General features: G+C 46.2%; 1 protein-coding gene across 1 annotated transcript in view; it reads left to right on the top strand.

The window, feature by feature from the left end:
• LOC144820048 (long-chain-fatty-acid--CoA ligase ACSBG2-like) overlaps positions 1–27,273 on the top strand; it is a 391,373-nt gene that overhangs the window by 182,918 nt on the left and 181,182 nt on the right. The window contains exon 8 of the mRNA XM_078677703.1: positions 14,084–14,265. Within this exon, the coding sequence (XP_078533829.1) occupies positions 14,084–14,265 (182 nt within the window). The remainder of the gene's footprint in view (positions 1–14,083; positions 14,266–27,273) is intronic.

Raw genomic sequence — 27,273 nt, 5'->3', positions numbered from 1 at the left:
ATGTGTAAATCCTATCACTTTTAAAAGATACTTGTCAGTGCAGCGCTAAAATGTGCAGTATTAATGTCGATGCTTCCACATGTTAAAGGAATGCACTTTTTCAATTTCTGAAGAGACTATGCTATTTTACGTGGCCTGTAGTATGATTTACTTAACAAACATTTTCAGGTCTCGTCTCATACATGGGCTCCAAAGGCCCAGCCAGGCCATTTGCTCGGCTCTTCCGCAGCCCTCCTTGTCAGTTTACTGCCTCGCCTACGTCTACGGTTCATAATCCCAACTATAGACAGATGCAGGGCATCTGACAGCAGTGTTGCATGTGTGCTTCTAGTGAAACTCTTAAGTTACCAAAGCTGCTCTCTTGATAACAAGGAATTGGCGAGTGTAGTGATACACCAAGAGTGGTAACGCTACGCTCTGACTATTTCAAAACGCAGGGATTCACCATATTCACAAAACTGTGGCGCAGCCATGCATTATTTACAAGGCATCGTTAAGCACGTTAAGTGGTTTAGGTCCGCCTTGTAAATAAGGCAAAGGAGTTAACGTCACCAGAAGGTTGGAAAAAGTGAGTTCTGGTGGTGTTAACTGCTTGTAAATATGCCCCCTACTAGCAAGGGACAACTGTGGCTGTAGCAGAGCTTCAGACTTTCACAGATTGACACAACCCGCAGTTCAGTACTATAAACTGATCATTTCGCCACGGGACAGTGTATGTCAGGCCAGGGTTCAGTGATATTTTCCTGCGTGGCGCACGAGCCATACAATATTCAAATAGGGCAGCTAGTCTAGTCTCTCTTTCCCCACGAGTCGAGGAACCACGGAAGCCTCGGGCTGGACTGGATCTGCGTTTCGTTGCTGCTTGCATGTGCTACAAACCATTAAACTAACTCGTGTCTCCCGGTCACAAAGTGTCAAATCAGAAAACATAACAATTCCATATGGTTTGGGGCACAAAAGAGTACACACGTGGCATCACAGACTTGCTGCACTCTAAATGTGCTGAAAGAAGCAAAAAAGGAAACACACTAGAACAGACTTTCAAATACCAAAACAGCAAAACAAAACGCAAACATTGCATCAGTCCAAACATTGCTAATACCAAAGGCAGAGGATGTCCAGAATATGAGAAGAGTGAATAGAGTGGATTTATAATTGCAATGCATTCTTGATATTAGTGCACGTGAAGTTCACTGCACACGTGATACAAAATGATCTGCATGAAGTGGTATACATAAATTAAAAAACACAATCTATTACATTTTAGTCCATGAACTGACATCTCGCAGCTTGGTGAGCAATGTTTACTCTTGCGGAAATAAAAGTGAAAATAGAATTAATTTGAATGTGATGTTTTGCTTTAGAAGTGAATGCTCTATGGAAAGCCACAGCTGCGCACATTTAAAACCGGGGAAGTTTGTGATTGAATGGATGACTGTTGATCAATTATTTAGTTAGAAACGCATATAACACACAAGACCGGCACAATCGATTCTAGGTGGTACCAATGAATGGGGTGAAACCTGCAGACTACGACTAGGGTGACCAACTGGCATTGGTGCAAATTCAGGACGGTGAGTGTAAAAATTCAGGACAAAGGGTCAAAATTCAGGACACAAATTCAGGACAGGAGGTCAAAATTCAGGACAAAACTTCAGGACAATAGGTAAATTTTACAGACACATCAGAGGTCGCGCAATAGTATATAAGAAAGCCCAGCCATTTCCAAACATATTCAACCATTTGCAAACCTATCCATCATGTATCCTTCCATCTATCATTTCACTCATCCATCCCTTCATCCATCCCTTCATCCATCCTTTCACTCATCCATCCATTATGCATCCATCCACCCTTTCACCCTATCCATCTGTACACTTATCCATCCTTTCACTTACTAATCCTTCCACCCATCCACTCTTTTAGTCATCCATCCATCCTCCCTTTCTCTCTCCATCGACCCTTTCACTTAGCCATCCTTCCTTCCTTTCATCCATCCACCCACCCACCCACCCATCCATCCATCCATCTACTCATCCACTCATGAATCCATCCATTGACCCTATCACTCATCCATCTATCATTTCACTCCTTCACACATCTATTCATCCTTTTGTCCATCTACCCTCCCTTTCACTCACTCATCCATCCTTACATCCACCCCTTCACTCATACGTACATTCATTCACCCTTGCACTTATCAATCTATCAATACATCCATCATTTCACTCATCCACCCATCCACCCATCATCCACCCAACAATTTATTTATTTATTTATTTATTTATTTTTGACACTTGTAAAGCGCTACTTATACCCGTGGGCGTCAAGGCGCTGAAACAATCCACCCACCCACTCATCCATCCTTTCACCCACCCACCTACCATCCAATCCACTCATCCATCCTTTCACCCACCCACCCATCCATTCTTTCACCCACCCACTCATCATCCATCCATCCTTTCACCCACTCTCCATCCATCCATACTCTCACCCACCCACTCATCATCCATCCATCCATCCTTCACCTCATCATCCATCCTTCCCCTCATTATCCATTCATCCATCCTTTCACCCACCCCCTCATCATCCATCCATCCCCTCATCATCCATCCATCCTTCCCCTCATCATCCATCCTTTCACCCACCCCCTCATCATCCATCCATCCACCCTTCTCCTCATCATCCATCCTTTCACCCACCCCCTCATCATCCATCCATCCATCCTTCCCCTCATCATCCATCCATCCTCCCCCTCATCATCCATCCATTCATCCTTTCACCCACCCCCTCATCATCCATCCTTCCCCTCATCATCCATCCTTTCACCCACCCCCTCATCATCCATGCATCCCCTCATCATCCATCCATCCTTCCCGTCATCATCCATCCTTTCACCCACCCCCTCATCATTCATGCATCCCCTCATCATCCATCCATCATTCCCCTCATCCATCCTTCCCCTCGTCCATCCATCCTTCCCCTCCATCCATCCTTGCCCTCATCCATCCATCCTTCCCCTCATCTATCCTTCCTTTCATCCATCCATCCATCCATCCATCCTTCCCCTCATCCATCCATCCATCCCCTCCATCCATCCATCCTTCCTTCCCCTCATCCATCCTACCCCTCGTCCATCCATCCTTCCTTCCCCTCATCCATCCATCCTTCCCCTCCATCCATCCATCCTTCCCCTCATCCATCCATCCTTCCCCTCATCTATCCTTCCTTTCATCCATCCATCCTTCCTCTCCACCCATCCATCCTTCCTTCCCCTCATCTATCCTTCCTTTAATCCATCCATCCATCCATCCTTCCCCTCATCCATCCATCCTTCCCCTCATCCATCCATCCTTCCACTCATCCATCCATCCTTCCACTCATCCATCCATCCTCATCCCCTCCATCCATCCTTCCCCTCCATCCATCCTTCCCCTCATCCATCATCCAGCTATTTACATTTTCTCTCCTCTATCCTTCCCCTCACTCATCAATCCATCAATCCTCTCATTATCCATTTATTCAATCTTTCATTCATCCATTCACCCTTTCACTAATTAATCCAGCCATTCACCCATCCCTTCACTTACTTACTCGCCCACCTTTCAATATTAATTTGAGCTGAGCCCTTTTGAGAAGAGGCCCATCAGGAACTTCACCTCGCTGCAGGAGCCGTTCCAGGACTGGGACAGAAGCCACCCAGGGCGGAGACAGGATCCACCACAGGGGGGGGACAGGAGCCAACACAGGCGGGGGGGGTGTAGGGGGGACAGGAGCCATAACAGGGGGGACAGGAGCCATCACAGGCGGGGGGATGGGGGACAGGTACCACCACAGGAGGGGGAACAGGATCCATCACAGGCAGGGGCGGGGGAGGGGGACAGGATCCACCACAGTGGGGGGACAGAATTATTCAGAGGGGGGGGGACAGGAGCCATTACAGGCGGAGGGGAGGGGGGACAGGAGACATCACAGGAGGGGGAACAGGATCCACCAGGGTGGACACAGGGGTGGGCATGCAGTATTCTAGTATCATCTTGGGCTCCTCGCCCCCTCCTGCACAAGACAAGGAAGTCAGGCGCTCTGTCCAAAATGCCATCCCCCACTGTGATGTACAGTACAGGATGTACAGGAGATACTCTAAGAGAACTGGTTTAACTGATTGTCCTCCATACTTTGTTAATCAGTGTGGGTGCAATTATGCCATTTCTTAATTGTATTATATTATAGACTGCATGTTTGAAGAACCGAGATTTGCTTACAATTTAGTGACAGTAATTAAGCTCTGTGATGAGAGAGAACCACGTGCTGCCTCTGTGTAATCTGGCAGAGTCTAGGATGTTTGGGGCCATGGGTAGACATGGTATGTGTGAGGCCCCTCTAAATTGCAGAGACATGACGCATTCAGGGCTGTTTGCATCTGAATAGATGCCCCTGCTCTTGAAGCTGCAGCCCCCCTCTGTCCCCTGCCTCTGTCACCTTCAAGCACCTCTTAACAGCTCATCAAGGGCTGAAGTCAAGGGCTGGAGGTGTGAGGGTTGCCATCCTGCTGTGCCGTTCCAATGCTGCTGGGTATCTTAGCTTTGGAACAGCATAGGAGTCACAAAGGGAGGTGGGTGGAAGCGGTGCCCGGTTAAAATTACGGACAAATGGCGTCCGTTTAAGAATCCTTCACGGACAACGGACAGACGGCCGAAATTACGGACTGTCCGTGAAATTTACGGACGGTTGGTCACCCTAACTACGACAATCATACATCAATGGGATTAAATGAAAAGTGGAATGGCTACGGAGTGCCACGCCTCCGTGTAGCCACAGGTGCCCTACGACCCCGCCTTCCTCAGTAATGACGGCAGCTACCTGGCGCTGAATCCAGCCGAGCGTATCTCTGGATGCCGAGAGACTGGTGCGGTGCGTTCTCGGCTGTGATCAACACGATGTAGCGGGCGGTGGTCTCTAGAGCAGGGTTGCTGGCTCCGGCGGTTCCGATGGCAGCTCTGACGTCTGTTGGAGGTGACGCCGGTTTCGGCGGGGGAGCCGGAGGAGACGAGGAGATCAGCCGAGGAGTCCGCGGGCAGGCAGGATAATTGGATCCCTGCCTAGCGTTCACCTGCTTCCTTGGCTGAACAATGAAATGCAGGCGAAGCCTTGAAATGGAAGTACATTGCACGGTAAAGTGAAGGAGGAGTTGAACGGATCCCTGAATTAGAAGTAAGAGTTCTAGGTGGCAAAGGAGGTGAGGTGAGGAGGAAAGGAGGAAAGGTGGACTGAGGATTGAAGATTCATTTTGGGGAAAAAAGTAAAAAAACACATTCTGGAGGGATATGCTGCCCAAAAAGAATTTATAAGCATTTTGCTGCATAAGAAAGAGTGAAGTGTGGTGGTAGAAGGAGAAAGGCGAAAGGAAGCAAAATGGGTAAGCCGCAGAAGGACGGTAATGCTGTCAGTAAGCCCAATAAAGTAGAGATTGCAGCCCGCCTTAAAAACAAAACTCGCCAGGCTTTGGCAAAGAAAGCTGCACTTTGGACTGCTAAGGAAAAGGGGGGAGCAATTCGGCCTTTCCTGTTCTTGATACCACCATGTAGAGCTCAGAAGAAGAGCTTCCCCCCGCCTGTGTCCCTTCAGTACCCTTGCAATGCGGGGGTCTTGTTTTAGCAGAGTCAGAGATTGTCCAGGGTCAGGCTAAGGCAATATCAAAGCCACCAGAAGTGGCAGTGGCCGCTGTATCAACCAGCCCAGCGCAAGATGGTTTAAGAAAAGGTGTAAAAGAATTTATAGAATTCCCACTGTTCATAAAGAGAACTACCCCGAAATCTTCACATCTTCAACTCTCCTCTCTAACCTCAGACTCTGTCTCCAAGCCACCCAATGCTCCATCAATGGATGTAGAAGAAGGAGAAGAAGTGGCTCCAACTGGAAGTCGAGAGCCTATTGACTCGGGGGCAACACAACAAACTTCCGAAATGAGCTGTTCGGGGATTTTGCAACAGCAATTGGACCAAATTCCATTACAAGTGCAAGCTCAAATAGAAGTTCAAGCTTTGTCAGCATCCCGTGCACTTCCAACTTTCTTGAGCACAGTAGGGAATGAAGAATTAAGGATAGATCCCTCTTCTTTTCAGGATGTACTCAATAAAAGCTGTGAGATCGCAATCGAAACTTCGGAAAATTCAGTGTGAATACTGCCTCATCTATCATTCACTGCTACAGCTACAACTTCAAGTATAAGCATAAGAGAAGGAGTATCTGAGATTCCATCGGTACTCTCGACTCCTTTTGTTCAGATAGATCCTATGGAGGGAGGCTTGAGTATGGACACTGGTATTTTGTCTACTAATTTTAGTCAAAGTTCAGAGACCAATGTGACGTATCAGCTAGACATTAGAGACATGCTGAACCTAATCTTAGAGGAAATATGAGAAATAAAAAATGCACAACAAGTAGAGACTGCTGCCCTGCATCTGAGATTGGGGAAAATTTAAGAAACAATGGCTGGGTTCCCAAATAGACTACAGGAGGCTGCAGTAAGAATCTTGGTACTGGAGGATCAAATGACTGTGGTTGTGGAAGAAGCTAAGGAGACGGCAAAAAAGAGGAATTTTCTTGAGGCCAAATTGGAGGAACTCGAGAATCACACTCGCAGGTCAAACCTCAGGATCGTAGGAGTTCCCGAAGGAATAGAAGGTACCCAACCTATCCAGTGGGTGAACTCCTTCATCAAGCAGAATGTACTTCCGTAATTCGAGGGCGACATTACAATTACAAGAGCTCATCGAGTGCCTGCTCAACGCTTCCCCAACTCTACCTTTCCTAGAACCATCTTGCTGAACTTTGCAGATTTTAGGATCAAGGAAAGAATTCTTTCAAAGGCCTTTCAGCAGAGAAAATTCCCGGTGATGGAGACTAGTAAATGCTGTATTTTCTCGGATATGACTGCCGCTGCTGCCCGGAGGAGAAAGGAGTTTTTCAAGATGCTGCATCTATTTAAGGCTCACGGTGCACAAGCATCATTTGCACAGCAGTCAAAGCTCAGAATACTAGTGAAAGGAATTATTTTTATGTTTTCAGCACTAGAAGAAGCACAGGGCCTTCTGAAAGAAATCTCAACAGGGGCTAGTAGTTGAATAATCATATGGGGGCAGATAGAGATGTTTTAAATGGCAATATTTTTTTCTCCACCCATGCAGATTTGATGGAACAGATGTCCTTTAGATAGATAGGGAAGCACAGCCTGGCGGGAATGTTAATTTGGATTATTTTTTGTTTAAGTAGATCTAATTTTGTGATGAGGAATCAACTGTTAGATTTACATTTGCTAAATCTGCTAGATTATCATTGGGTAAAATATGTGCTTTCTCTATTCTTAAATATAGGCTGAATGGATCAGGTAGCTAACTTGATCAACGGTGAAAAGATTATTGGGGGGCTCCGGGATCAGTGGGGACACTTAGGGTGTAATTTCATGACACCCAGTAGGCTAGTTGGGAGGGATGGGATGTGGATAGCGTGGTCGCTAGGTGTTTTTACACATTCCGAGAGGGCTGGGCTGTAGTTTTTTCTTTTAGGGGTGGGAAGGGGGGGTTTCACAGCAGAAAAAAGAGCAGGGGCAGAAAGTTCATGAAGGTTGGGAAAATATACTAAGAATAGTTAATTACGGAAGATAGTAAATGTAAGATCCTAGCAGCTAAAGTAAATGGCATATTGAACAAAAAGAAGTATGGCGCTCTTATAAGATGGCTGTTCTCTTTAAATCCCCAAGTCTTGTTTTTACAAGAGACATGTCTGAAATCTCAGAAACTTTTTCTATCCAAAATATTTTCTAAAGTATTTTTTGCATCTTCAGGTCTGGCTGTAAGAGGGGTAGCAATTTACTTCTCAAACAAACTTCCCTGAGAATTCTTAGAGCTTCATAGGGATTTACATGGGAGGTGGATATGGGTAGTAGATAAGCTGCAGGGAAAAATATTACATTTTATAAATTACTATGGACCAATTTCAGATGATATAGGACCCTTAAAGGAGATTTATGATTTATTGGTGGGAGTTTCTGGGCAGGTGATATTAGGCGGGGATTTTAACTTTATTCAGGATATTAATAAGGATACCTCAAACAGAAATAGAAAACAATTAAAACCAAATACAAAAAGAATATTGGAAGCTAATATACAAGAGTATCAATTAGTAGATTCATGGAGAGAATTGAATGAAGATAAGGAATTTGATACTTGTTACTCGTGTCGGTTTCGGGCGGCTTCTCGAATAGATTTTTTTCTCAATTCCAGATCCCTTCAGATTCGAGATGTCGGTATAGGTTGCAATCCCTTTTCAGATCATGCATACGTTAGGTTGGAAATTATACTTGGGGGAGAAAGTAGGGAATGCCCTAGGTGGCAGCTAGATCGGCTTCTTCTGCAAAATGAGGAGTGGGTAGAGGGATTCAGAGAATGGATTCGGGAATACTTTCAGATTAATGAAAACACTGCCACTCCATTCTCTGTGTGGGGAGGGTTTAAGGCAGCAGCCCGAGGGCGGATAATAGCATATACGGCGGGTCAGTCCCGCGCCCAAAAGGTTAAGATAGCCCAATTGCAATTAGAAGTGGATCAGGATTATGCTCTTAAGCTCCAGTTCCTCCCAAATAAATATGAACAGACAAGAGCCGCATTGAAGGATTTTTTTATCTTAGAAGAAGTTTGTAACTCGCAATTATTTCAGCAGAGGGTCTTTGAGGAGAGCCAGCTAATTGGTAAACTCTTGGCGAATTCTACCAGAAAGAAGCAAGAGTCAGATATAATATTGAAAACCTTGGATCCTCTATCCGGTTTAGAAGTAGTTGACAATAGCAAAATCTCTCAAACCTTCATGGACCATTTTCGCCGGTTGTATTCTACCGAATATTTAGTAAGAGGATGAGTTAATTAAGGAATATTTTATAAATATGAGTATCCCAAAACTTTCAGAGAATCGGATTGGCGAATTGGAAAAGGAAGTGGAGACTTGTGAAATTTAACAGCTATTAAAACAACAGCCGGGGCAAAAGCCTGCGGACAGGATTGTTTTCCCATTGAGTTTTTAAAAGTTTTTGCAAAAGAACTTTTAACTCCTTTGCGAAATTTATTAATTTTTTTTAGAGAGGGGGGGTACGGTTCCGGTGGCTTTTAAAGAAGCAATAATTGTTTCTTTTGTTAAGAAGGATAAAAATCCGGAGGACGTGAACTCATATAGGCCCATTAGTCTTTTGAATTCTGATGATAAACTTCTGATGAAAGTATGGGCAGAACGTTTTTTAACGGCCGCCCAGGAAGTCATACATAAAGATCAAACTGGCTTCATAGCTTTCGATCTAGTGAATTGGAGAACCTTGTTTGCCACCCTTGGACGGTTTGGGTTTCCTGCACAAGTAGTGGATATGCTGCGGAATATCTATCTGGGTGCTACAGCAAAGATTATTATTAATGCGAACTGTGCGGGAACCATTAAAATAAACAGTGGCACCAGACATGGCTGCCCACTTTTGCCCCAACTTTTTACTTTTTTTGTTGAAACTTTGGTTTTAAAGATACAAAATAATGCTGTTTTCCAATCCCCAATTCCCGACGTGGCCAAACTTAAAATATTTGCGGATGACATCATTTTGTACCTGACTCCGGAAAGGTCGAATTTTGAAACAGTCCTGAGGGAATTTTCTGAGTTTGAAAAAATAGGCGGGTACAAAATTAATGCACAAAAAACTGAGGTTCTAGCCCTTAATGCCGATCTGAAATCTTTTCCACCTTGGTTGATATTTCAAGCGACCAAAACTGACCAGATAAGATATCTCGGGATATATGTATCCTCACAGTTTAATCAACTATTTGAGTTAAACTATTTGAGGATGAAGAGTAAGATTAAGAAGTTGTTGGAAGAATGGACCTTACTCCCTTTATCGATAGTGGGTCGAATATCACTAACTAAAATGTCCATATTACCGCTGCTAGTCTTCCTATTCTCTAATACCCCGATAAAAATAAACCAGTCATATTTTAGTGAAATAGATACCTTATTTAGACAATTCATTTGGGGTAAGAAAGCTCCAAGGGTCAAACTAAATGTCTTGCAATTGCCTATAGAGCAAGAGGGTTTGGCACTGCCACATTTCTAGAACATATTATAAAGCCTCCTTTTTAGAGCTGGTGTCTGGTTCGATAGGATCAAATTTTGCTAGAGACAGCTTTTTTATAGATAAAATGACACATGAAATTGGATCACTAACCCCAGTATTTTTAAAAACTTCAAAAGTTCCCCAAAAAACACGTTACAAAACATTAAAAGATTATCTTTTTAGACTTCAGTCCTTTAATAAAAAGACGAGCTTGTCGGGTCTCCAGTACTTGAAAATTTGAGCATGCCCTAGTCTTGGTCTCCAGCTACAATTGAGTCACATAACTATTTGGGAAGGTTGTGGATTGTCTGAGCTAAGGCATTTAATAATATGAAACAGACCGATCTCCTGGCAAGAGGTATTGGCAAGGGCAGAGAACCATCAGAAGCCAACCTTTCTTGACTATCTACCAATTGTTTCCTTGAGGAAAAATACTAGTGGTATGCTGAATTCCCCCGACCCCTTGGTGGCTGCTATTTATGTGGCTAAAATAAAAGCGGTAGGAAATTGGTATAGGCTGTTGCACAAACCAGGAAAGGCCCCTGTGCTTAAATAATCATTTGGAGAAAATAAATCGGGAAACCGGATTTGAGCTGTCTGGGAAGGAGTGGGAGTCTGTTTGCCTCCTGGGAAGTAAATCATTACGTGCTGCAAATTATAAAAGGATTGCCTTTTTATCCCAATGGCTCCAGAGACCGTTTTTTTAGATATCGAGCAAGCAATCGGGAAAAGAATTCCAATCGAGGTTGAAACTGCCCTGTTCGGAATTTATAAAGGGGAAATAAGGCAATCTGATTCTGAAACAGCTTTTATATTCATTTCAAGCTCCGTAGCCTGTTCCCTGATTTTACAAAATTGGAGATCTAGGGAAGCTCCTTCCCATCTGAAATGGTTCAATAAAATGAAAAGGATTCGAAAATTTGAAGAAGCCTTCACAAGGAGGGTAGGAGCTACTAAGAGATTTGAAAATAATTGGGAGTTTTTTAATGAGTTGGAAAAGATCAAAGAGAGATCATAATACTGGAAGAATTTAACAATTATAGCAGGTCTTTTCTTTTTTCAGGAGACATTTGCATTTTCAGGTGATTGTTTTAAAGGTGTATTAGCAGGAATTTATTGTTAAGAACACACTAGCACTTTATTGATATTGCACTTTAGGCCTACCAGGGTTTCTTGATATTATTGTTATGTAATTTGGATAAACTGTATTTTGCACTTTGACTTATGAATAGTCATAGGATTAGCTGCTTTAACTCTTTATAAATTGGCACTTCGCACTTTCTAGGCCGAATGATCATAGGTTTTGCTCGGTGAATAACTATAGGATTATTGGCTATAGCTTTTTACAGATCTGCACTTGGCACTTTATAGGACGAATGATTGTAATTGGTCTTTGCACTTTAGGCTCGATTTGGAAATTTTTCTCTTGTATTGCTGCTATGTTAAAAGCGTAACATCTTCACTTTGCAGGTTGCCTTCTAAATGATTGAGATTAACTTCTGGTGTCAAAAGCTGTCTTATTGTTGTTGTTATTGTTTTTAAGTATATAACCTATCATAAACCATATGCTCTGCTCAAATAAAAATAATTAAAAAAAAGACAATCATACATCGATCTATTGGAAGAGTGTGTTAACACCCCCAAACTGCGAGCGTCAGCTTACACTCGCCGTGATGTCATACACCCCTGTCTTCCTAAATCTTGTTCTCAGTCTGAGAATCTGACACCTGCAGTGGGTGTCTGGGGCCCCAGTGCAAGCGTGGGCCCCCATGGTGCTGCTTGGGAAGCAAAAGTAGCAGTAAACAGGGTTCAGGTAGCCGATCGGACTTACGGGCGCCGGTGCCACTGCACCTGCTGCATCGCTGTTAGCCCCTGGCTAACTTGTTGATGGAAGAACTTTGTTTTTATTTGGGTGAAGTGGGAGAAAAATAGGGCACAATATGTCGTACAGATTTTAACTTAGCACCGACAAGGTAGTTTATGTAATTTGGGCAATCACAGGTTTCCATTGGCAATGATAGAAGCAAAAACCTCTCTTACAATTTTATACATTTCTGCCACGTCCCAAACTAATTAAAAAAAATAATAATCAAAAAGTGGCTAAATAGCCCCTAAGATATGTGCTCTTTTAATACATGTATTTTGTTTCTTGGAAGCACAGTTGTGCAGCTCTTACATTCTGTTTATTGTTCAAGGCCCAGATTACAACAACTCCCACAAATGGAAAGGATTAATCAGATCCTATGACTAATGATGCCCTTGCATCTTGGCCTTTCTTTTATCAGAACTATGCAGAGGATCCTTTATTTTAAACTTTCAAATGAGGTGTGTCGACCAAGTAACATCCCTTATATTCTTCACTCGCAGGATGTATCAAATTTCTATTGAATCTTGACCTGAAATTGAACTACAGCCCTAAAGTCCTTCTCCTGTGTCCCTCTGCCCAGTGGGGGCCTACAGCTGGACAAGTCAAGATGTCACGAGAGATGCAACAAGCATTTGCAATGCAATAGGTCTCGCATGTACGCGAGTTTAAGCTATTGGCATTGTACATGACAATGCCTTTTATTTATGTTTTAAAAACAAAAACAAAAATAAAAGGCATACTCATTTACAATTTCAATATCTCAAACTCACGTAAATGCGAGACCTACTGCATTGCAAATGCTTGTGTTCTCTGTTTGTGAAACCATGATCTGCAGCATTTATGGTATGGCTGCAGTGCATCGGAAACTTAAGTGTATCAACTGCATTTAATTTGTTGTTCGATCACTAGACCATTGGTTAAAAAACAAAGAAAGAAAATATTTGCTTTCTCAACAGGCGTGGCAACATGTTATAGTATAAGTGTGAAACCTGCATAGTATCTGTTGTGAAGGAGGCAGGTTTGCTTCATATTTCTAAGGAGTTTATGAGGTAGGGGATTCGCTCACGCTCTGAGGTGGAGGACTAGTGTCTATATTACTAGGTTAATGGGAGTATGGTGGATGGCTCAAGGTGGTAGGACACGTGGTTTGTCTCCAATACATCCCGCCCCTTGCATGTATGCGGTGACGTGGAGGGGACAACCCATGTCTGCTGGCCCAAGGAGGTGGGGGTCTGGAGGAGGACACAGGCCCTCACGGAAACTTGTTGTCTGTGTGTGCTGTGTAGTTTTCGAGGTATGTATCCCAGGCATCCCGGACAGTGTTGTTTCTGACCCCGTGACGGTGGCAGCAGTACCAGGTTGAGATTTCCACTTTTGCCCACTTAAGTAGAAGGGACTGGGAATTTTAAAGCCATTGCTATACAAGATTTTTACGAACATACGCCAGGTTTCTGAATTTAATGACACATTTGTTCTTATATGTGCACGGCAGGATCCCCAAGAGACATTGCAGAGGATCAGTGGGTACAACCCAACCTGTGGCGTCCAGCTAAAACTGCCTGATCTCTGGGCAGGCCCCATCATATGGCAAGACTGTTCCCGGGAAAATACTGTGGATACATGAGGGAGTGAGATAGGTTTGATGTGGATGGGTAAATTGAGTGAACTTCAGGGGGGGTTCCTGGACACTGTACAAACATATTCCAGGGCAACAGACCGTTAGATCATGGTCCTTGGTCGGGGCCAATTTGTATTTGAGGGTAGAGAAACGTGTGATACAATCATCCAGCAATGCTTTATATGTCACTGTAATTGCTTGTCTATCATTAAATTGAACAAGCGTTGGCATAGCCAATAGGTCTCGCCTTTGGGACATTCTAGGTGTTTAGCCATGCAACACTTGATGTTGTTGCACCAAGGATATTGTGCTGCATAACTAAATACTTATGAGGTCCCAAAGGCGAGACCTATTGGCTATGCCATTGCTTGTTCTGGTTTCTCCTTAATACATTGTTGAACACAGGTAGATGAATTAAGACCAAAACCATTCCCTGCTTTTTCCTTTTTGTTCATAGGGCTCCTTGATCACCACACTGCGAGAGGTGCGCCCCACTGCCTTTATTGGGGTGCCAAGAGTGTGGGAGAAGATCCAAGAACAGATGGAGGCCCTATGTGCCAAATCCTCTCTCATCCAAAGGAAAGTAGCTGCCTGGGCCAAGAGTGTTGGGCTGCAGGCCAGCTACAATCGCATGAACGGGTAGGGTACGATTGCCTCTTGACCGGATGATTCTTGCATTTTTAAATGCCTTTTTCTTAAACACTTGTCATACATCCATTAGACATGTGAAGGATATGTGTCCAGAAAGCATGCTTTTTAATCCAATTTTTAATATGGGTTGTCCATGTTAATGCACCTACTTTGATTAACTTCATATTAATAAGATGCACTCTTTATCAGGACCTGGCTTTTCTTGTGGCATAATACTAAAACTAAAATGCTGTCATATACAGAAGAATATTTCTCCATAAGCAGGATCCTTGTGACCTATTTCTGTAAAGATGTATGCTTCTGTGTATAGTGTATTGTTCTATTTATTGCGATTGAGCGTAGGTGTAGGCCATGATTTACAAGAGGCAAACCCTTGTGTGGGTCATGATGTCCCTCCCCTCCCCTCCCTCAATAATGGTAACAGATAACACATTTCTCGATGTGGATGTGTGGTTTATGCTATACATTAATATTGTGCTTGTTCAGTACTTTCAAAAAAGGTGAACCAGATGGATCGGGCCAGGGACCCCATCTCCAAAGACACTGCTGTAAAGTTTATATTCCCTGCCCGCATTCTCCCAGGCACGGAACACAACTTTGTTCTCACCCAGGTTGTAGCACAAAAATACGCAACTCCCACCCAGGCTTGTGCTAAGGATGATTTCGCCAGCTCCTGCTGGCACCCAGGACGGGTGTTGCCTAGTGGGCCAATCGGAGCCTCAGAACTCTGAGCCCCCCAGCGGCCTGCAATGATTTTGGCTGTTGTGGGTACCCTGAGTAGGCACCCACTATGTGTGCTGGCTGTGCAGCCAGCAGGCCCTTGGCGCTCCCACTGCATTCCCCAACTTAAAGAAAAAGCATGTGGGTACCACGGAATCCACAATTAAAACAAACAATGGCCAACTCCCGCCACAGTGCTGTCTGGTGAGCTTGTAGGACCTGGGAAGTCTGGGATCACCTTGCTTTTGGTGACAGATGGAGGAGAGCGAACCTCTCCCTGACCTCTTGTACTCCAAGGAGAAAGATGGATCTGTGGAAAGAGTAAACTATTCACCCAGCTTAACTCCTGAACAGCAGACAGACTGCCACCAAGTGTTAGGACAGTACTCCTCTCTTTTCTCCCTTACTTCTGGGACTATGCACCTGTATACCCATGTTGTGGACAAAGGGGACAGCTTCCCTGTTAAGAATAAATCTTACAGGTTGTCGGATAACGTGAGGGCAAGCATTAAGAGTGAAGTTTATAAAATGCTGTAGTTGGTGGTGATGGAACTCTCTGGTAGCTCCTGTTCCAATCTTGTGGTTCTGGTACCAAAAGCACCACTCCTGAACTGAGGTTCTGTTTGGATTACAGAGGGCTAAACTCAGTGACAAAGACTGCTATTCATCCCATCCCCCAGGCTGATGAGCTTTTTGACTGGTTAAGGGATGCCCAGTACTTGCGTACCTTTGAACTTACATCAGGGTACTTACTGGCAGATCCCCCTGATCAGAAGGTGCCAATGAGAGGCAAGCCTTCTCCTCTCCAGAGGGCCACTAACAATTTTGTGTGATGACCTTTGGACTCCAGATTTTCCCTGCCACCTTCTAGAATGTTGGTCAACCAGGTCCTACCTGGATGACATAGCTTTCTTCACTAGCAATTGGAAGAACCACCCTTTTCACCTTTAGGAAGTGCTTCAGGCTCTGCAACAGGCAGGCCTCACTATTAAGGCCAGTAAGTGCCAGATAGGACGGGGTATGTGGTGTACTTAGGACACCTGGTGGACAGGGGTAAGGTGCAGCCCCTCCAGGCCAAGATAGAGACTATCATTGCCTGGGAGGCCCCCAAAACATGACTGAGGCCAGAGCATTCCTAGGCCTCACTGGGTACTTCAGGAGGTTTATCAGGGGATATGGCACCATTGCTGCCCCCTAATCAGACTGAACACAGGCCCCTCAGGTGGCTGATGCAAATGAGGGGCGAAAATCCAAAATTGTTGAGGTGGCCCATTTTCCTACAGGGTGGGACACAGACCACAGACCACAGACCACAGACCAATGCAATGCTGACGGTCTATCCAGGTTTTTCACCTTAGTGATGAGAACTCTCTAGAGGTTGGGTAGATCTCCACACTTTCAGCTGGAGGACACGTGTTAGACCAGTCATCCTTAGGGTGGTCTTGCCCTAACCTTTTGGCTGCTTACTTCCCCTTTTTCTGTATCTTTTTGTTGGCCTTAGGATTCTGAGCTCTTTACCTCTGTTGACCAGTGCTGAAGTGCATGTGCTTCTCCCCTAAACAGTGATAACATTGGTGTACACACATTTGGCTTATTTATTTTACTTGTAAGTCCCTTGTAAAGTGGTATATCATTTATCCAGGGCATGTAAATTAAATGCTAGTAGTGGGCCTGCAGCAGTGATTGTGCCACCCACACAAGTAGTCATTCAACCTACTTCAGGCCTAATACTGCAGGGTCTATGGGTAGAGTTAACTGCCACTTTAACTTGATTTAAAACCCTTTTTCCAAGCCTTAAACTCCCCTTTAATTACACATAAGTCACCCGTAAACCTTTATCTGGGGACCACGGTTAAAGGTCTGAATCGCCTGCAGGTGCTACAGAATGCAGCAGGGATTTCCTTGTCTTTTGCTGTTGCCTCCACGCTGGGTTTGCTGTGGCTCTGAAGCTTGCCTTGCCTCCCTGGATACCGCTCGCGGAACCCGCTGCGCGGGTCCCGCTTCGCCTTAGGCTACCACCCATCAGTGCTACTGTTGGAACTTTGTCTCTGGGTGCTGGGACCTGCAGGGCTGCGAGCGTGTTGTGGGCGCAGGACTACGAGTCCCAGGAGCGCCCACAACTCCCAATCGTTACCAGCTGGGACGCTCTCCCTGCAGGCTCCTCCCTGGTTTCTAACTGCGGTAATAAGCCGCCTCCTCACTTGCACCGGCGGATTTCCTTGTCTTTTGCTGTTGCCTCCACGCTGGGTTTGCTGTGGCTCTGAAGCTTGCCTTGCCTCCCTGGATACCGCTCGCGGAACCCGCTGCGCGGGTCCCGCTTCGCCTGAGGCTACCACCCATCAGCGCTACTGTTGGAACTTTGTCTCTGGGTGCTGGGACCTGCAGGGCTGCGAGCGTGTTGTGGGCGCAGGACTACGAGTCCCAGGAGCGCCCACAACTCCCAATCGTTACCAGCTGGGACGCTCTCCCTGCAGGCTCCTCCCTGGTTTCTAACTGCGGTAATAAGCCGCCTCCTCACTTGCACCGGCGGATTTCCTTGTCTTTTGCTGTTGCCTCCACGCTGGGTTTGCTGTGGCTCTGAAGCTTGCCTTGCCTCCCTGGATACCGCTCGCGGAACCCGCTGCGCGGGTCCCGCTTCGCCTGAGGCTACCACCCATCAGCGCTACTGTTGGAACTTTGTCTCTGGGTGCTGGGACCTGCAGGGCTGCGAGCGTGTTGTGGGCGCAGGACTACGAGTCCCAGGAGCGCCCACAACTCCCAATCGTTACCAGCTGGGACGCTCTCCCTGCAGGCTCCTCCCTGGTTTCTAACTGCGGTAATAAGCCGCCTCCTCACTTGCACCGGCGGATTTCCTTGTCTTTTGCTGTTGCCTCCACGCTGGGTTTGCTGTGGCTCTGAAGCTTGCCTTGCCTCCCAGGATACCGCTCGCGGAACCCGCTGCGCGGGTCCCGCTTCGCCTGAGGCTACCACCCATCAGCGCTACTGTTGGAACTTTGTCTCTGGGTGCTGGGACCTGCAGGGCTGCGAGCGTGTTGTGGGCGCAGGACTACGAGTCCCAGGAGCGCCCACAACTCCCAATCGTTACCAGCTGGGACGCTCTCCCTGCAGGCTCCTCCCTGGTTTCTAACTGCGGTAATAAGCCGCCTCCTCACTTGCACCGGCGGATTTCCTTGTCTTTTGCTGTTGCCTCCACGCTGGGTTTGCTGTGGCTCTGAAGCTTGCCTTGCCTCCCTGGATACCGCTCGCGGAACCCGCTGCGCGGGTCCCGCTTCGCCTGAGGCTACCACCCATCAGCGCTACTGTTGGAACTTTGTCTCTGGGTGCTGGGACCTGCAGGGCTGCGAGCGTGTTGTGGGCGCAGGACTACGAGTCCCAGGAGCGCCCACAACTCCCAATCGTTAACAGCTGGGACGCTCTCCCTGCAGGCTCCTCCCCTTCCTCTCTAGATAGTATTTTATTAACTGAAGAGTCCCGCGACGCGGGAGCGCGCGGGAGGGCGCCGGGAGAAGCCCGGGACAAGGGCGGGACCATCTATGGCCGTCCGGGGCCGAAGGAGGCCGGGCTGGGCCACCCCTCTGACACTGACGGTATTTATATCCCTTAGTACTTTGCTGTGCCACACAAGTGCTTATTAGCAAGTGCTGTAAAAGGGCTGGTAACTATAAAGAATGCCCGAACTCCGAAGCAGCACCGTCTTGATGACTCTACCGGGCGATGATGTTCCAGCAGTTATTGGTCCTCTAGATACATTTTTCAACCGCCCGAATCAGTCTATTGACAAAGAAATATCGCTTGCAGAGAGGCGTGCTGAGCGGAGATTATCCATTGAACTACTTAAAAATCCAGTTGATAAACGCTCTGCACAAATCTATCCTGCATTGGTAACACCCTTGTCATCATTAAACCTGCCTGCAGTAACTGAAGTAGTTTACGATGTAACTAGTATTAAGGAGATTCAGGGTACTGCGGGCGAATTGATTTCATCTGGTGTGAGTCATATAGACCCTATAAATTGTACAGCTGAATCATGTGCCCAGGTTTCACTGACCCGCTCTAAATCAGGTGCTAAAAGGAAAAGGTATACTGCATCTAGAAAATGTTTCCCAGCTAAGCCCCCACACAAACTTAGAAAAGTAAATAAAAGTATGTGTCATAGTAAGGCAGTTACTGAAGTTAGCCAATGTAGGGAAACTATACACGATGGGGCTATTGTGACACTAGATAGCCCAGACCCTAGTGCTACTAATCTTCCAGTTATTGGGTTGGCAACTGCTGATAATCCGCCACCCCTAAGCAGCCTGTTCCCTGACTTAGAAAGGTTGTTACGGTCAATACTGTTACCGCTAGAGGATCGTATCACTAAGCTTTCTGATCGCTTGGACCATTTCGAGCAGGTAACCTTAGATAATTTCTTTTCCACTAAGGCTTTGATAAAAGCCCAGGCTAGGCCGGACGAAAGTAGTAAGTGCCAGAACACTAGCCAGGTTGCACCACAAGTTAAGGGTCATAGGCATCAACCTAACTCTCCATTACCAGCTAAGAAAGTTAATGTGGTTGTGAAGAAGTCTACTAATCCTCCCAATTTAACACCAGTGGGACCTGTCCTAAATCCCCCTATCATTGTAGCCCCAGCCCAGACTGTGGCGCAACAATCGCCGCCTAGTTTAAACCCCTCGGCTACTGTAGAAACAGGGGGTGAGGCGTGTACCAGAATGGGTGCTGCTTTACCATCTGCCCCACCGACTAATAATCAACCACTAGCGAATAAATCTGTACCCCGCCCCGTCTCTACTGTCATCAGACCGTCCACACCACCCCTGAATAAGCCACCTCATAAGAAACCCCCCATGAACCTCACCCCTGATTCCTTCCCCTATGTAGTAATCCTTGTAAATGTTCCACCACTTTTACCAGGACAGAGAGAATCCTTCCAGATGCTTAAAAATAAAGCTATGCACTGGTTAAGGGTGAATCGGCCTCTACCAGGGGGAGTTGATGGTCTTATATTGGGGGTGAGGAGAATAGATTGGATAGGCTCTACCATCAAAAGCCTGGGGGGGGACTGTATTGTGGTAAATTTTCAAGATCCAAGGGTGGCAGGATGGCTAACAAGACAGGGTTGGGGCGCAAGCAATGGAGGTATTGGTATTGTTGACCTTACTTTTTTCTACCCACGTCCCACCAGTGTCCTGACCTGTTTGTTTAAAGATCAAAACTGTCCCTCTAGTTGTCCGTGGCCAGAGATTGTCACACCAGCTCTACTGCCACAGTATCATAACCACACCACTGGCCCGATCTGTAATTTTTCTGGCGTTTGGCAAGATCTAGGGAGGGGATGGTGACAGACTCTTGGTGACTCAAAATCTAGTAAGGGTAGAACTAATAGCGTGGATAGAACATCTAACACTAGAAGCCCCAGTCTTTCAGCACGAAATGACCTACTGTCTTCTTTTGGGGAGCATGTCGCATCTGGCGATGTCTGGGAAACAGGGGTGGCTATGGCCCAAACTGAGCTTGATACTGTCTGTCCTCCTCCGGAGGACATAGAAATGGAGGGCCCTGTCGAGCCCGGCGGCATTTCGGCTGTGGCGGACCCAATTGTTAGGGTTCTCAGCTGGAATGTTGCCGGCCTGGACAGGAAACTGGCCTTGCCCGACTGGAACACTCTTGTGGAGGAGTACTCCATATGCTTGTTCCAGGAAACTTGGAGTGTGGAGCCGTCTCATAGGGTTGGTTACTCTTCCTATTGTGTGCCGGCTGTACACTCAGGGACTGGTAGGGGTCGCCCCTCGGGAGGCCTCCTTGTTTGGGTAGCTTCCTCTCTTAATTGTAGGGTGGAGGAGCATGACACTAAGTGTCCGGATCTTCTCAACATCATCCTCAAATCCTCCAAGGGCCGTGATGTGCTAAACATTTATAACATCTATGCACGAAGCACCAAGGGGGGTAGAGTATCCCCTACCATAACTTGCCTTGAGGGTTTGCTTCGTTCCTCTCCCTATAAGTCTTGCACCTTGGTAGCGGGCGATTTCAACTGCACATTTGAGCCCCTCGGCTCAGATGTTACACATGAACAAGAAGATGTAGATTATGGGAGGGGAATACCGGCTTTAGAAATCAGCCCTATTAGAAGATGGACGGAAGTGGTGCTCCAGGTAAACTCCCTATTAATGGAATTTGACCTGAGGGCCCTTAATGGCAGGACAAACTCGGACAAAAAGGGAGCACACACATACAACAGGCCCAGTCATACGTCAAGAATCGATTATATTCTGCTTGACGTCAACCTATGGAGTTCGGTCAAAGACATGGAGATCATACCCTCCGTCGAGAGCGATCATAATATGCTCTCTCTCGACATGACTCCGTGGTGGTCAGAAGGTATAAGGAATGGAACCCGACGCGTCACTGTCTCTGACATGTCAATTGTCTCTAACTGTGGACGACGGCTAAAGTGGGCAAGGCTGTCGCTCTCAGACGAGATATTACTTACTATAACGCAGCTTCTAGAGGTAGCCCTAGATAACTCTGGCTCTCTCGAGGGAGGGGTGGTGGGGGTTATAAATAGGTTTTGTAACTTAACTCAGGCGCTATCCAACCTGTTTATTGTCCCAGTCAGACCCAACGGGAAGAAATCACGGCCTCGGGCCAGACAGGGTTGGTTCAATCATAAATGTAGGGAAGCAAAGATATTGCTTGTAAATGCGGTTAAATCAAAATCACAAGCTAGAACTAGTGAGGCAAGAAGATTTTATTCATACTGTTTAAAAAATGCCAAAAAGGAATGGGAGGACACCTTTTGGCAGGACCTCCTGGTTGCCAGTCGAGGGAGAGATGCCAAAGGGTTCTGGGACTTGGTGGGTAGAAGAAACCGCCCAGATGATACTTTGAGGACCTGCACTATTACTGCGCAGGCGTGGTTTAACCACTTTAAGGCACTTTACTCTGCCGTAGAAGGAACACTCAACGACCCTTTTTCTCCCCCCCTTCTCCTGTGGATAGAGCCACTGACCTCTTCTCTGTACGGGAGGTCATGAATCTGATTAAAACTCTAGCTCCACTAAAAGCAGCTGGTCCAGATGGGCTGCCAGGGGACCTTCTCCGAGCCTACCCAAGGGAATGGGGGGTGTTGATTTCTGGCCTCCTTAAAGCAATTCTCGAGGGAGGTTCTGTGCCTGAGTCTTGGAAAGGGGCAGAGGTGGTGCCAATTTTTAAAAAGGGCTGCCGGGATACACCGGGAAATTATAGGCCTATAAGCCTCATTGATTCAACCCAGAAGTTGGCAGGTAAGGCCATTCTGGGGAGGATTCTCCATTGGGTGGATGACAACCATATACTGTCCGATATGCAAGCTGGTTTCCGTTCAGGTACAGGAACTATCGAGCAAGTCTTTAGACTCCTGCTACTTTATTGGAAGGTGGTGGAGCTGGGCAAAGGCAGTCTTTATCTGGCCTTTATAGACCTGAAGACTGCCTTTGACCTGGTTCCTAGGGAGGAACTTTGGAGGGTGTTGTATGGTATGGGGATACCCCCATACATTTTAATGCTCCTCATCAAACTGCATACAGATAACTATGCTCAGGTGCGATGGGGACTGAATGGGGAAAAGACCGACCGGATACCGGTCATTAGGGGCGTCCGGCAGGGCTGCGTATTAGCTCCCACCTTATTTTCCCTGTATGTGAACGGGGTGGTAGAGCACCTGCTTGGCGAACCAGCAGATGCACCCTCCCTGGGGGGCACTAGGATCCCAACTTGCACAAAAAGAGGACTTGTCATCAATGTGGACAAGACCAAATACCTAATTATACACCCGCCCCGTAAGTTCGGCCGTCCTCCCATTCTGAACTCCATCCCCCTCGAAAGAGTGTCAGAATTTGATTATCTGGGAATCAGAATGAGTGATGTTATGAGCTGGACACCCCATATAAACAAAATGACCATTAGTCACAAAAGGGTGGGGGGAGCTTTGTTGAAGGAGTACAAGAATTCATCCAAGCAATGTGTAACTCCAATAATAGATATCTACAAAGCCCGAGCCGTAACTGCATCACTTTATGGGGCTGAGCTATGGGGATTAGGTAATGTGGAGGCTCTGACTAAAGCTGAAAATAAATTCTTAAAGGACCTTTTGGCCGTCCCGATGAGCACCCCGACAGTCCCTGTACTCTTGGATACTGGCTGTAAAGCAATTAAAGATCAGGCTTGCTTACGGCCCCTCCTTCTCTGGGCCCGGCTGTGGAGGGTTCCAGAGCTAAAATCTTATGCTGACGGACTGTCAGAGGTGATGGGCTTGGACGGCTGGAGTAAGATCAAATGGCTTAAGGATATGAAAAATCTCTTAGGGGAACTAGGCTTGGGGTTGTGTTGGTCCTCCCACTGTGCACCTCCAAAGGCGACCTTAAAAAAACTCTATTGGGAATGGGTCTCTGCCAAGCTCATTAGCAATCAGCGTCACTGCAATTCTACCGCAGCTTTTTTGCAAATAAAAGACGTTGTTGCCCTTGAGCCATATTTGGACATAATAACGATACCCATGGATCGGGGACTCTATATCAAATTTAGATTAGGTACACTACCTCTAAATGACCTTATCTCTAGATGGAACAAGCCCGCGCAGGTATCACGTTACTGTGCCCTATGCATTAATAGGCCCGAAACTGTCATCCACCTCCTTTTTGAATGCCCAGATTATGCCCGCCCAAGATCCCACTGGTTGAAACCGCTTTGCAGACAATTGGGTACTCGCCAGCATTTGGTGGCTTTACGGATTTTATTATCTGATACATCTTCCCGTGTTGTCTGCGCTGTATCGAAATTTTTAAAATGTGTATGGTTGATTCGCTCTAAAAGACTGTCTTTATCTATGTAATACACTTTTAATTAACATTGTTGATTTTACTGCTATTTTCTAATTGTTTTGTTCTTAAATGTACAGTCTCTTGACGATGTGCTGTTTTTATAAATTTTGTAATGCTTTTATGATACCTGCATATCGAAATAAAGCTATCAACCAACCAACCAAGAATGTCGCAGCACGGCTGGTACTGAGGCTCCCTAAAAGAGCAGCCTCCAAAGCCGCCTTGAGGGCTCTGCACGGGCTTCCTGTCAGGGAGAGGATTGCTTTTAAGGCGCTATGCATATGTCACTGCATTATTGGGGGCAAGGCACCCACTCCCTTGCTGAGCCTCATCACACCGTACAGACCTAGTCGGGTACTTAGATCCACTGGTGTTGGCTTAGTAGCTGTTCCCAAAATCAAGAAAGTGCGAATGGGAGGCAGATCTTTTAGACATCTTGCAGCTAAGAGCTGGAACAGGCTCCCTATGGAACTGTGTCTTGAATCTTCGGAGGCTAAGTTCCGGAGAGCTCTTAAAACCCATTTATTTTGTTCTACACTTGACTAATGGCTCACTGTCCTGTTCACTGTCTCTCACCACAGCGCGGGGACACGCCGGTGAGCGTAACCAGGCGCTTTAGAAATCCCCATAATAATAATAATAATTAAGGCCGGACCTAGCTAGTCCTAAGAACAGGGTGCTGTATAACTAAAAGGTAGGTACTTTTAAGTTTTACATGCCCTGTTATTGAAAACAACTACGTTTGTTTTTCACTACTGTGAGGCCCACTGCTCTCAATAGGCTATCATTTGCAATTCCTTAAAACACTTTTAAGATGTAATTCCTTATTAGAAAGGACTAGCTGCATCATGTTTCATATCTTTGAAATAGTAATGCTAAATCCACTTTACTGATAAAGTTGGATTTAGCATTCCTGTTTTAGAAATGCCACTTTTACTGCTGTGTGTGCCTTGCAGCCAGTCTCCAATACACATCTGGGATGGGTGACAGGTACCTTTGTGCATTCGCACTAGGCAGCCACAAACACAGGAAGGGTTGGTGTGACAGAGAACTCTTCATTTATCTACATTATGATTCCTCTTCCTGGGTAGGGAGGGGGAGCTGACACCTGAATAAGAAGCATCCTGTGTCCCACACAAACAGTGTGATTACCCCTAACAGATAGTCTGGCTAACAGAGGACCATTGCATTTCAAGGGTCTGCTTTGAAGTCACCCCCACTTCAAAGGCACATTTGGGTATAAGTACTAGGCACGACCCTACCAAAATAGTACACAACTGGACCCGTGAAGAACTCTGCCAGGAGTAAAGATTGCTGTGCTACAGGGATTGCCACTTTGCCTGACCTCTGCCCTGAAGGGACTTATTTCTTCTTTGCTGAGCTGCCCTGCTGCCTGCTGATATCTACCCTGCTTAGGACGAGAACTAGACCCATTTCACTTGAACCCATTGTGACTCTAAGGACTTGCTGGATTGCGCTCTGTTCATGAAGTCTCAAGGCCATCGAAGACTTCCTTCAACCCTGCTGATGGACAGTCCTGGACCTTAAAAATGGGTTCTGCAGCTGTTTTGCTTCAAAACCAAAATCAACACAGTGACAACTTTGCTCCGATCAGAACTGACACAGTGCCCTTCCACAACGACGCAATGCCGATCTGAAGACAACTCTGCATGGCCCGAAGATGCAGGACCCAAATGCGAGGTTATACGTCTCACCGCATCATAAAGGGGATAGACACCAAAGCTCTCTCCGACTGCATTGATCAGAACCAACGCATTGTTTACATCCACAAGAGTGACACAGCGCCTCCCCTGCGCATTGCAGCGAGTCTTCGACGTGAACGCTTGCTCCATCTAAGCCACATTGTTAGTGGGCCCTGCGGGAGTCCTGTAGCAGGCCTGCTCTTCATCGTGGTCGGCCTGAACTTTAGATTTGTCCTGGTCTAGTGCCACCTCAAATAACCCCTTAACACTAGTGACTTTTAAGCAGTATTTTTGCTTTATTTTTTAAAAATTCATAACTCCGGTTCTACGTATTGGATTTTGGGCATTTTGGTCTTGAATGTCTCATAAACATATTGACTATTTTTCTAAACCTGTATGGAGTGTTTTTTTGTGGTGTTTTAATTGTGTTACTGTGTGATTGTGTTGCACAACTACATACACATTGCGTCTTAAGATGAGCCTGCCTGCTGTGTTCCAAGCTACGCGAGGGTGAGCACAGGTTATCTACCAACTCGAAACCCCTGTTCTAACATGGTATTTATGTACATAGTGAACCACAATTTCAGAGGCTATATCAATGGAGGCCGGAAGCTAAATAACACTTGAAAAGGATTATAGGTAAGTTAAATTATCAGGGTATCTTCGTTCCGATCCAAACTACCTTGAACTTTTTATTTGCCCAGCATTGAAACCAGATTTGAGCTATATCTTAGATCTGATAGAGACTACTAGCCGCAGATTCTTTCAAGTAGAATTATCCCCAGGCGTGAGACTGGATCCGGAAACTTTTTTGCGACAGCATCCCTGCGCGCCGGGGGCGGGGCGACATCACGCGACTCCGCCCAGGCGTCCGTGTACGTGACGTCAGCAAGGTCACTTAAGACCCGCACTGGTGCGCCTCTGCACTGCTGGGGGCTGTCATGTATTCCTATAGGTCCTGAATCGATCCCCCTATTCCTGACCCTATTCTAGTTAAACAAACCAACAAGTTAACTAGCAGTCAGCCCATGAGGCAGAAAACCCCCATGATGCAGATACCGTTATCTGACGCAGTCACACTACGGCACAGGAACGTGTTATCTGATTAGGTCATAACACTTGCGATCTAATTAGACAAGCGATATTCCTCCAGCCCCTGATAAGGCATACGGAGTTCTCATAACAAATCAAACCTATGACAACCTGGGCAAAACCCTGCGGCCATTGTTTTGATTTCACCGAGAACTTTAGTGAAAGAATGTGCTAACGAGCAAGTCGTATGACATCTTTATTGACGTATCTATGTCCATCCTTACGTCAATCTCGGCACCTTAAAGGTATAAATATTACCGATCTTGCCATATGCAAACACACGCGTGGTGACGAGACGGAGCAGCCATACTTGCCGAAGCGAAGAGCAGAGCAGACCCCGCTGGCGCAGCCCCGCCTTTCTGACGCGCTGAGAGACGCGCTGCTTTCTCCTGCCGAGAATCCAGCACCGGCGTTTCCGGGTAGCCCTCGCAGGCAGCCTGGAATATCGAGACCAGAGAGAGAGATACCATTCCTCATTCATCCTAAATTCCAGGTACAGAACTGAATAACCCCTCACAGAGAATTCTTTAGTTATTCACTTGGCAACAACAAACTTAACTTAAACTGTAACTATCTATTCCCGCCCACGTATTAGACTTAGGTCAGGTACACGGGGTAGG

Source organism: Lissotriton helveticus, chromosome 2_1 (genome assembly GCF_964261635.1).
Source record: "Lissotriton helveticus chromosome 2_1, aLisHel1.1, whole genome shotgun sequence".
Lineage (NCBI taxonomy): Eukaryota > Metazoa > Chordata > Amphibia > Caudata > Salamandridae > Lissotriton > Lissotriton helveticus.
Note: the sequence above shows the minus strand (reverse complement) of the source record. Positions and strands in the feature narration are given on the sequence as shown.